At 41.5% G+C, this 12,308-nt stretch overlaps 1 protein-coding gene across 2 annotated transcripts in view; it reads right to left on the reverse strand.

The window, feature by feature from the left end:
• Nucleotides 1-12,308, reverse strand: part of COL27A1 (collagen type XXVII alpha 1 chain) — a 477,424-nt gene that overhangs the window by 126,507 nt on the left and 338,609 nt on the right. For both annotated transcript variants that reach the window (XM_077283906.1, XM_077283905.1), the window contains exons 30-36: nt 7,894-7,938; nt 7,749-7,793; nt 7,621-7,674; nt 7,070-7,123; nt 5,218-5,271; nt 1,299-1,352; nt 336-389 (exon numbers count right to left, since the gene is read on the reverse strand). In XM_077283906.1, coding sequence (XP_077140021.1) covers nt 336-389; nt 1,299-1,352; nt 5,218-5,271; nt 7,070-7,123; nt 7,621-7,674; nt 7,749-7,793; nt 7,894-7,938 — 360 coding nt within the window. The remainder of the gene's footprint in view (nt 1-335; nt 390-1,298; nt 1,353-5,217; nt 5,272-7,069; nt 7,124-7,620; nt 7,675-7,748; nt 7,794-7,893; nt 7,939-12,308) is intronic.

Here is a 12,308-nt window from a genome sequence, read left to right on the forward strand (position 1 = left end):
TATTATGCCAATAAAGTGTTGTGTTTTGTTATATATATATATTTGGTGGTGTGCATTTTGTAGCAGTGTCTTTTTTCCTCTTTTTCCTTGTTGTGTACATTCTGCTACTTGCACCCCCTGTTGAGATATGTTACTCATGGCTGTGCGCCGGTTCTCTCTAATTTTACATCTCCTGTATACTTCAGTAATGCGGCCTCCATCACAATTGGATTGTACTTGCCAGCGCTTCCTCCTAATTACACATGGACAAGTTCTTGCTGGTAGATGTTTCTGTGAATGCACCTGGTCTTTAGGAACAACAAAATCAATCCTCAATTCATAACGGGGTCACTCACCTTCAGTCCGTCAGGGCCCATTAACCCACTGTCGCCTTCTAGGCCTGGTTCCCCCTGCAGATACAGATCGTACTATCAGAACATGGATACACTAGTAAGAACTGACTGCTGGATTGTCAATTGAATCGGGATTCCCATGGGACTATGAATCGTTCTGGTGTTTAGATAGTATTAAGCAAATGCAAAAGCCATCCCTGTGCTCAGTATTAATATTTACCACAAACTTGTGCTTCATTGGGCCTACCTGCGGGGGGGCACTATAGGACTAGTAAAGAAGGTTATTCAGCCCGACATGTTGCTTGCCTGACAGTAAGGCCCCTTTCACACATCAGTTTTCTGCCGTCACTCACAATCCGTGGGCTCGACAGATCCGTCGCAGTTTGTGAAAAACTGATGCGACGGATCCGTTTTTTGGACGGATCCGACTAGCGGGTCTGGCTAATTGGATCGGAGCATGCTCAGTTAAAAAAAACAAAACGGAATCCGTCGCCGGATTCCGTCATTTGATGGATCCGGCGCCGTAGGCTTCCATTCTAGCAAACGACGGATGGCGATGGATCAAAAACCGTTACTTTGTCCGTTGTCTCCGGTTGCCGGACATACAATTTTTGACGGATCCGGTGAACGATGGATGAAACGTGAGGCCATCCGTCGCAATCCGTTGCTAATACAAGTCTATGAGAAAAAAAAGGATCCGTCGGCATCAGACGGCGGATCTGTTTTTTTTTCAAAATTCGACGGATTGCGACTGATGGCAAAAAGCTGATGTGTGAAAGGGGCCTAATAGACAAAATAGAGTTGCATGTCATCAGTCTAAGGCTATGTGCACATGTTGAGTATTTGCAGCAGTTTTTCCACATAAAAAGAGTTTTAGGAGGAAAAACGCATGAATGGGTGAAAAATGCTCAAAGAACTGACAAGCTGCAAATGTGAAAAAACGTTTTAAGAATTTTTGATACTCACTCTCTGGCCTATGAGACCTTGTTCTCCTGGTATTCCCAGTGGACCAATATCTCCCTGATGACAGAAATATAGACGAGATCAGTGTTAAAATCGCATATCTAAACATAAACAACTCGCATATCTAAACAATGGTTCAGAACTGAAGACAGAATTAACACCTCCAGAGCTGTACTGTGAATTTAATGTGAGGTAGGTTTAGAAAACGTCTCTAAAGAGATGGTGTTTTTAGGCTCTTTGCTTTATTGGATTGACGTCTCTTTAAGAATCAATAGAAGAGTAGAAAATAGACCTAGTTCCCATTCCCTTTTGGGAACAGCTGAAGCCCTTTTCCAGGCACTGGTTTATGTTTCACGCCATTTTCTATTTTAAAGCTCAGGTCCAGACTTTTCGGTTTTCCTTTTTTCCTACTATAAATATTCCTCGGTTTGTTGCTTGTGAAGCTCTGACCCTTTGTTCAGAAAACAAACTACTGCTGTTAGACAACAGGGAACACGCTTGGGAAAGACATCTGGGTCCAAATTGGACTTGAGGTCTCATGTAAATGTGCAGGGCTTGGAGATGGAGAGGTCTTGTGCAATACATCCAGAGCTTGTCCAGCTGAGATAAGAGCCGCGCGCTGGCAGCCGCTGAGAGCTGTCAGCTACTGTGAGCCTCACATTTCCGAATGGCAGGACAGAGCACATCAATGGGGCTTTATTCCCAAAGAAAAGGACGGGAGGAGAGAATGGTTTAGGTTTCATCTCTGTCACAAAGGGGGAACAGTAGCGTCTGTCATAAGCCAGGGATGGCTTGCCAAAAGCAATAAGGTTGTGGTGGTGGGGGGCTAACATAAAATGCAGAGACACAATAAGAAGTATGAAAGCAGCAAGATGTACCCTCCAGAATAAACAGGATGACATTAAAGCAAAAATGCTGCTGGGAGAAGAGCAAAACTAGATCTGACGGACACTCACAATGGTCACACGCTGCTCTTACCCCGGGGATATTAGGCTGCCCCTTGTCTCCTCCAGCTGTAATGGAGGCTCAGGGCAAAATGAAGAATTTACACTGTGTGAGCAGATTTAACTCAGTTCTACGTGGGAAGAGAAAACTGGCCCAAAATACCGATATCTTGCCATATTCATTGATCTCCGTCTACAGCTCCAATGCAAACCTGTGTCTCTCCAAGGTAACAGACAACAAACCTTACGTAGTCAGATCCTACAGTTCTGTATTACCATGTACCACCCTGTCTTTTACTTCTCACTAACCCACCATATGTACATTACCAAGAAATAGGTGTGGGGGGTGGAGATGGAAGGGAGCATTACTTCAAGACCATATAAAAAAAAGAGTAAAAAAAAACTTTAAACTATGTAATCACAGAGATCTGCACATTAGCCATATACTCAAAAATGTAGGATAATACACATATTGACATATAGATGGTAGTGGTAATCTCCCAAAGGATGTTTTCAGCACCCCAGAAAATAACCTGATGAGTACTGTCATTAAAACTAGTATTATAGGGGACATGATGTTGGACACCAGTTACTCTGAAATCGCAATCTACATGTCTTCATTTCATTATCTATCTGTGGCCTAAATAAGAGCGCCAGTTTGAGAAGGGCAAACATGGTTAAGTGGTCTGATGAACATTCACTATCTACACCTTGATGAGCACATGAATTAATATAACGCCAAGCTGTTAGTGTACCTGAAGACCAGAGGGGTCCGGCTGCCGTACATTATATCACCCCCACACCATAATCCTAACCGGTGTGATGTTCCCTTGTGAAGGTCTCTACATGGCGTGGCTCGAAACCTAATGTTGTGAAAAGGCCTTTTGATGGCTTGTGTAGACGCTAAGTGATACCTTGGGCTTAATATGTGACATCCAATCTCACTTGCAGAGCAGAATAGATCATTAGCAGAATCACTGGTATGGTCATTCTCCAAATTCAACACGACAAATCCTGTGATTTCCTTAAGTGCACAATTTTTCCTTCTTGGTGTTGCATATGCACACATACAATATATTACACACTGCTCACAAAAAGTTAGGGATATTTGGCTTTCGGATGAAATTTAAGGATTACCCTATAGTGCACTCTAACCTTTTCAGGTGACCTTAATGTGACCATCTTTAAACTTTTGAATACACACGTCCAACTATTCAATGTTTCAGTACTTCTTGCACAACTTGCTGTTCTCAACAAGGAACTTAATGGCACAATTCACAACAGGTGTTTGAGCCATGAATCGCCCAATACATTTCAGGGTACAATTAGAATTGGTATTAAACAGTCTTCCACATCATGCTTGGTCACATTTTAACCCCCCAAAGCACGCAATGAGCTTTGGGGTGCTGGGCAGTGTGGTTCTAGTAACAACAATGGCACATGGCCTGTATTATTGAGCTATGTCTGGTTAAATATTCTGTTGCTCTGCAGGGGTAACTGCCAGTGCAGATAACAAAAACCTATTGATGCTACTGCGTGTTGGTACTCTACACTGATCCCATTGCCTTGTAATTGTTAACATGGCTATGTACCTGTATACCCGATGTATTGTTTGTAACCAATTGTAATTTATAATGTGTACATGCCAGTTGCACTTTGTTTGAACCACGCTGCCCCAACTGTTTTTAAGGGTTTTTATGGTCTCCCTTGTGGTGTTCTTTCTTTTTGCTGTGTGATTTTTTTTGTAATAAAGATTGTTGTTTGATTAATTATTACATCATTCCAATTTATACATGATATACCTTAAGTGGCATTAATCTCTATAGCGGTTACCCCCACATGTTGTTATTTTTTTATGTACTAAGGGCCTGCAAATGCTTTTCATTATATTAACTGCATTTTCTCCAGACCTGAATCCCATAAAAAACCTTTGGGATCAGCTGAGTTGCCGTGTAGAGGCTCGTAACCCAGTACCCCAGAACCTCAATGACCTGAGGGCGGCCCTTCAAGAAGAGTGGGATACCATACCACCGCAGACATTAACTAAGTTTTTGGCTTTTGGGTGAAATTTGTGGAGAACTTCAAACGTTCACGCTACAGTGATACATATTTATACATATACAGCTCTGGCAAAAATTAAGAGACCACTGCAAAATTTTCAGTTTGTCTGATTTTTCTCTTTATAGGTGTATTTTTGAGTAAAATGTAAATTGCTCTTTTAGTCTATAATCTTCTGACAACATGTCTCCGAATTTCCAAGCAATACATTTTGTATTTTTTTCTGACAAAGAAAAATGGTCAAAATTAAAAAAAAAAAAAAAAAAAAAAATTCAGACCTCAAATAATGCAAAGAAAACAAGTTCATAATCATAGAAACAACAATACTAATGTTTTAACTCGGGAAGAGTTCAGAAATCAATATTTTTTAGAATAACCATGATTTTTAATCACAGCTTTCATGCGTCTTGGCATGCTTTCCACCAGTCTTTCACACTATTTCTGGCACAAAACTGTAAGCAGTTGTTCTTTGTTTGATGACTTGTGACTATCCATCATCCTCTTGATTACGTTCCAGAGGTTTTCAGTGGGGTTCAGGTCTGGAGATTGGGCTGCCCATGGCAGGGTTTTGATGTTGTGGTCTCTTAATTTTTGCCAGAGCTGTATCTCAGGCTGAACCTATCCAAGGGACTCATTTTACCTGACTGAAGCCCAAGTTTCCTCAGTACTCATCAGCATACTATTATCTTGCAGTATGGATGGAATGGAACATCACGGCAGATGTCACTATTCTCCATACAAACGCATTTAATTAAAAACTAAGAACACAAATATTGGAGCACTTCATGTTTTTTTTTCCCCCACAAGGGGAGTCTTTGAGTGACATATCCCACTGTACGAAAGGATACATCCAGGCTATAGATGTGATGTAACAAACGTCACGCATTTTGCAATGATTATCCACATAGAAGGTCACCTACCTTCATTCCTAGTTCACCTGGAGGCCCTGGTTCTCCCTTTGCCCCTGGAGGTCCCTAAAATGAAAGAGACAAAAAAATTCTAATATTAATTGTATATTTCAATAGACTCTGCCATAAAGGCTTACACATATTGTGTAATATTTTCAGTAAAACTGGATAGGGAGAGGCCTGAGAATGTAAGTCATGTAACGGGGGAGTCACAATGACTTTATCATGCATTACTAAGGCTCTGTATTTAAGTTTTTCATCATGATGAGTTGCATATGTCTTCCATTGGTCACAATGTAAAAAAAACACAGGAAACCACAGTATTTTTGTGGTGTTACATTGTATAGAAACCTACAGCCAGCTTTACAACAATCCTCTATCAGGTCAGTGTTGCCCCATAGAAATCATCACTTTCCCAAAGAGAAGAGATCTGGGCTGTACCGGACCTTCACCCTAACGTGGGGCCATTACTACCCAACTCATTCATGGGCTCTCATCTTAGGTCTATGCTTCTGCTACAGCGGAAGTTCATGCAAGTTGTACCATAGCCAATCCTCTAAGCCAGAATCTAATTCCTGACCCCAAATTGACTTTTTTGGCTGAATTTCTACAGTGTAACGAGTTTATAATGGTTTTAACATTTGTTTTGTAAGTTCAGTTTATTTTGGACAAACTCAAGAATGTAGAAACGACGTTCCCGACTACCAAGCTGACCAAGTGTAGAAGGCTATGTAGGAGGCATGGATTTGGGACATCGTACACTTCATCTAAAATGGCCAGTCACCTAACTATGATAAAGCGGACAGTGGCACCAGAGATTGTGACCGGGAAACATTTATCAAAAGTAAAGTGCACTACTAACTATGGCATCAGCAAATATTCAGGGACCCTCCGAAAACAAAAATGTTTAGGAGAACCACAGTCAATATTCTAATAAATAAGATAACTCACACAAATTTAAAGGGGTATTCTCATCTTGTACTTTCATTCATATTCTGTGGATAGGTCAAATCACATGGGCAGTAACTCCAACACCTCTCCAGTAAGAGTGGGGTGCATAAGGGGCCAGTTTTCGAGATATATGCAAGTCTGCTAGTAGGATCCTCGTGTACTATACATCAGAGGTGTCAAACTGCATTCCTCGAGGGCCGCCAACAGGTCATGTTTTCAGGATTTCCTTGTATTGCACAGGTGATAATATAATCACCTGCACAGAATGATTCCAGCACCTTGTGGAATGCTAAGGAAATCCTGAAAACATGACCTGTTGGCGGCCCTCGAGGAATGCAGTTTGACACCTCTGCTATACATTGATGCCCTACCCTATGGATATGTTATAAATGTACAAGATGGGAATACTCCTTTAAAGCGGGGTTATCAACTACTTGCACAATCCCTTCCTAAACACCCCTGAATAAAATAAAGAAAACCCTTATATTCGCATCACTCACATTGGCTCCATTCCAGAGCTCTCAGCTCCTAATCTCCTGCAGCTTGCCGTGACTTTATGTCATGTCACATGAGCACTGCAGTCAATCAGTGGCCACTAATGAGCTGCAGCGGTCACACCCCAACCCCCTGACCTCTCTGGAGGTCAGAATTTCATCTGATGAAAGCGTAAGCAAAGCAGCCCATTACTGACCACTGATTGTTATATCTCGAGAGTGCTGAAGCAAATATCACGCAAACATCCGGAGACCTGGCAGCGACAATGCTGGTGTGGTAGGTAACAAGGTTTTTATTTTATTTTTTTTCTAGGGGAACTATTATTATTAATTTATATAGCACCATTGATTCCACTACAACACTTATGTAGTGGACAAGCCCTTTAAGGACAATACATTACATTTATCTTTCAGTATACCTTATGTCCAGTTTCCCCAATTGCGCCTATAGGTCCTTGTGGTCCTGGTGGTCCCTGCAAAAAAGAGATGAGTTTCATAAGTACATTTGGCAAGTGGTGTAGGAATTATGCCAAAGGAAGAAGAAACTGAAAATGACAACAATAAAGGAATTGGCTTTAAATATGCGATTCAATGAACCTGATTAATTAGGCGCTCTTGTAATGTGTCATGAGGTGACCTCCACATACTAACTACAGTATAACCTGCTCAGGACTGGACTAATGAGCTGAAGCATTCACAATCTAAAGAAAAAAATGACTGGCGGATGGAGATGGATCAGGACAATATGTAGAATGGTTATACGCAACTTTTGAGACCCAGTGCATGCCTAAGACAAAGCCTAAGAGGACACCTAAAAGTCTTCTAACGAATATAAAAGACATTTACAAGATCTGCATGGGTCTAATGTGTTGAACTACGCCAATACCATCTTATACAAGTCTGATGTTTGTCATCAAAAGCTGTACATGGAAGCCAAAAAATACCAAATATAACCAATCATGATCCTTACCGGGTTCCCTGGGATTCCCTTTTCCCCTGCTGAGCCGGAGGGTCCTGGAATTCCCTGTAATAATAGTATGTATGAATAATACTGATTGGGAAAAAGATCACAACTGACATTGCTGTCTGGTCACTTACTGGAAAACCACGTGGCCCGACAACTCCTCTCTCTCCCATCTTGCCCTGAACGTATAAACATCTTACTGTGAGTGTCTCATATTCAAGGATATTGTGCCCTATGTTCGTTTGTAATTTCCAAAACAATTTTATATGAGTTACATACCTGAGGTCCAACTAGTCCTTCTTTGCCCTGCACTCCTTGAGGTCCCTATAAACAGGTTTTTAAGAGGTGAATTATATGTCAGACATCAACACAGCAAAAAGTTTAGGCTACAGATAGAGATATATAATATTATCTAGGTAACGCCCTTTGCCGTCACCGTTTCTTCTAGGTACTTGTATACAGTTTTTGAAGGAACTCGGCAGGAGGTTGTTCCAAACATCTTGGAGAACTGACCATAGATCTTCTGTGGATGTCGCATGTGCAAATCCTTCTGATGTGATCCCAGACAGACTGAATGATGTGAGATCAGGGATCTGAGGGGCAGGATCATTACTTCCAGGACTCCTTGTTCTTCTTTACCTTGAAGATAGTCCTTAATGAAAGTAGATGGATGTTTGGTGTCACTGTCCCGCTGTACAATAAATTTGGAGTCAATCTGACGCCTCCTCGATGGTATTATATATTACTGTTTTTCTCAGCATTTAGGATACCATTAATCCTGACCATAATGACTCATTTTTGTGCTCCAAACTATCAGCTAACAAACTGCCTTCTGTTATAGCCAAATATTTCACATTTTCACTAATCAGTCCAGAGCACTAGCTGCCTTTTTGTACCCCAGTTCCCATTTTTTTGTGAATATTAAATAGTTTTGCCTTCTTTCCATGTTGAAGGTATAGAAGTTTGGCCACAATTCTTTTATGAAGACCACTTCTGAGCAGACTTCTCTGAACAGTAGATGTTACTGGGTCTCACTGATTGCTGCCAGTTGTAAGCTGATGGCACTGCTGGACATCTTCTAAGTTTGAACAGAAGTAAGCCTCATGTGTATTTCATCTGCTCCACTATGTTTCCTTGACCGACTACTGCATCTAGAGTCCTCACCATTCCTATTTTTTATTACTTTAACAGCACAACCGTAAACCCCAGTGTGCTTTGAAATATTTACCTGGAAGAGACCTTGTTGATGCAGTGTAACTACCTTGTGTCTTGTTGCTGTGCTTAGTCTTGCCGTGCTGTATGACTTGTGACATTAAAAAAGATGAAGGAGTCCTGGAAGTGATGATATGGCCCCTACAGAGCCCTGATCCTTGCAGATTTCCTTCAAAAACTGTGTGAAAGTGAACCTAGAAGAAATTATGCTGTTTTGACGGAAATGGGTGTTCACACCAAATATAGATGTGATAAAGATTTCTATTTTATTCATTCACTTTTCACATTGTTAATTGCTAAAAATAAAGTATTAACATTTGTATGTAAGAAGCTTCATTCTTTGCAGCATTTTTCCACACTTGCGTAAAACCTTACTGTATAACATTGAAATTGTAACAACAAGAAGTTAAAGTCAAGCAATTATGAAAATCATTTGATCTATAGATAATGTTAATGATTTGCAACTGCTGAAAATATTTTAATACATTTCTCAAAATATTTCAATTTATTCAGTATCAAGTATGAGTGCCACATGCAGAAATACACACAGAATATGCTTTTTAACACAACTCTAGGCCGCAGCTTGCTGGTTATACTGCTAAGCGCAAAAAAACAATCACACAGCCAAAAACATACAGGTAAGTGCATCTTGTCTACGCCTTGCTATTGCACAACTATTTTAGGCTAGTTTCACACTAGCGTTTACCTGATCTGCGGCAGGCTGCGGACTTCCTCCGTGAAGCCCCGCCCTCGGCCGCACCTCCGCCGCTAGCTCCGCCTACTTCTGCATGCGGCCCGCATGCGGCCTCCGTACCTATCTTTAACATTAGGTACGCAGGTCGTGCGGCTGTATGCGGATGCTGCCGCATGCGTCGTTTTGACGATGCGGCGACCAGCGTAGGACGCAGCCTGTAGCATTTTTTTTCCCCGCATCGTCAAAACGACGCATGCGGCAGCATCCGCATACAGCCGCACGACCTGCGTACCTAATGTTAAAGATAGGTACGGAGGCCGCATGCGGGCCGCATGCAGAAGTAGGCGGAGCTAGCGGCGGAGGTGCGGCCGAGGGCGGGGCTTCACGGAGGAAGTCCGCAGCCTGCCGCAGATCAGGTAAACGCTAGTGTGAAACTAGCCTTGGAGTTCTGCTTTAGCTGTAAAAAAAATTACCAAATTGCAGACAAATTGCACACAAGCCGGAGTCGCATGTGGCTTGCATTAAAGTCTATGGCAAGTGAGTTGCGCGTGACTTGAGACTTTTGCAGTAGCAGGAGGTCACAGTGAGACATCATAGGAAATCATTAGATGTGATGTTGTGTAACACATATTGCCGTGTAGACCTAGTTTAGTGGTTTTTTCTACTAATTTGCTTACCTGACAATGCCATTCCTCTGTTATTTCTTCTATAAATTTATGAATAATTTGACAAGTGGGCGCTGCCAATTGGAGGCGTGCTTCTCACACCAATTAGTGCTGACTTGTAGGGCCACACCCCTTTTAATAAGGAGAATGGTTCTACCTAGTTGTAAAGTTACATTTGTGATAGAAATATATATATCATGTAGATCTCACTTGCATGTATACTGCTCTATAATTATATATACTCATATACTCACAGCTAATATATACATTATAATCAATGGCTTAAAATGGCTGACATAAACTGATATAAGCCAGAGAGATTGTATGGGGTTTTCCATCTCAAAAGCGGAACAACGCCAGATGTATTAAGTGCTGATCAGATGTCTCAACTCTGACCTAGATGCAGAGAGCTCAATTTTAGTTGCTTAATCAGCAGTCATATGTGCATTAATCACAATATTCCATATATGTTTAGATAACCAATGACAGAGGAGCTAGACAATGTGGTAATTAACTAACCACCCCTAACAACCCCTAACCACTCCTTTCTATATGAAAATATAAAACTATGTATGTACAATAAAGTATCAGTATTGATGGAATGTTATTGACACAATGGTGTGCAGTCTCATTCCTTGAGCGCTCAAAATACTCAGTCTTATTGGGATCGGCCGCAGCACACACGGATAAATTTATCCAATCCAAATTTCCATATCAAATGGCCCCCAACTGAGAGGCGTGGATGAAACACACGGGACCCTGCTGACCGGAGACACGGAGGTGTTGGCCACGGCCTTGGTTCACGGGACGGAGACTGTGCAGCTCCATAAGTAAGGTAAGAAAATGTTATCATCTTACCTGAAAGTCCCCTGTGCCTAGTCCGGGTCTATACCTCTTGCCGGTCAGGTGTGGTCACCACCGCATTCCCAGGTAGTGTAAAAAGTCCAAAGCCTATATCCAACAAACCCTGGGATATAAGTCAAGGTGTCTGCTGTGTGCCGTGTATGTGTTCCATGTTTGTGTAAAATCCGGGAGAAGTAAGGAAGTGACTGTTTTGTTTGTGGTGGCTGGGTAACAGACCGCAGGAGATCAAATCGCTCGATAAGTTATTACAGGATTCCCGTGCATAGGAGGGACAGGTAGTCCCGGGGCAGGTAGTCCCAGGCTCCAGGCACGGGTAGTGATAACTTAAAGGGCTACTGCAGATTCCCGTAGTGCCGGCGATCCAGTTAGGACGACCGGACCGGGGTGGTAGATTTCTCGCTTGTTGTGCTTCTCACTCAGGCGGCCCGGGCACAGGTGTGCCCAGTGCGATTGGCAGTAGTCTGTTCCCAGGGCAACCTGCACGTGTCACAAAATAAAAAGGGCCATCTCCCGGACGTCTATCTGTATCGGTTTCTGTTTGGTTTGATTCATGTATTGCTGCTTTAAGTGCATACAATTGTAAAAGAAAGTTGTTTTTTTTCTCTCTCTCTCCTGAACTTCCTCTTTTCCAGCTGCAAGCAGAGATATATGCATTGTAAATCACACTGTCACATCTGTTTTTTTCTGGCTGTTTCTGCAATGCTGGCTATGTGTAGCTATAAGATAAGAAAAGGGGAAGTGTGTGTCTCTGACTGCCTTGAGCGCAGAGAGAAGGAGAAAAAAAAATATATAGTTTTTTTTACTCTTTTGAAGGTCTTTATTCTGGGTTTTTATATTTTTTCAAGTTTTTTTTATATTTTAAAGTTTTTTGTCTCTTTACCTTTTTTTAAAAAAAAGTTTTTTCTTTTGTATCAAAATTTTGAGTTTTTGATCGTTTTGGTTATTTTTTTTGAGTTTTGTATACTCATTTTTAGAAGTTTTTTGGTGTTGTTTTCTTTTTCCTTTTTGTGTGTTTTTCATTTTTTGCTTTTGCCATGGGGAATAAAGTGGCCAAGCAACAGGAGGGTCTTTTACTTCCTGATGAGAAAACAGCCCCCCAGATAGTGGCAGAACACGAAGGTGTTAAGTATGTGAACAATTTTGGAAGGTATAAAGTATGTTAAATTCATAAGAATGGCAGACTTCAAGCTGCGGAATGGCATGATGTAGAAAGGAAAATAAGGGAAGTTAGCTGATGTTAAATTGCTGAATACTAATAC

Source organism: Ranitomeya variabilis, chromosome 2 (assembly GCF_051348905.1).
Source record: "Ranitomeya variabilis isolate aRanVar5 chromosome 2, aRanVar5.hap1, whole genome shotgun sequence".
Lineage (NCBI taxonomy): Eukaryota > Metazoa > Chordata > Amphibia > Anura > Dendrobatidae > Ranitomeya > Ranitomeya variabilis.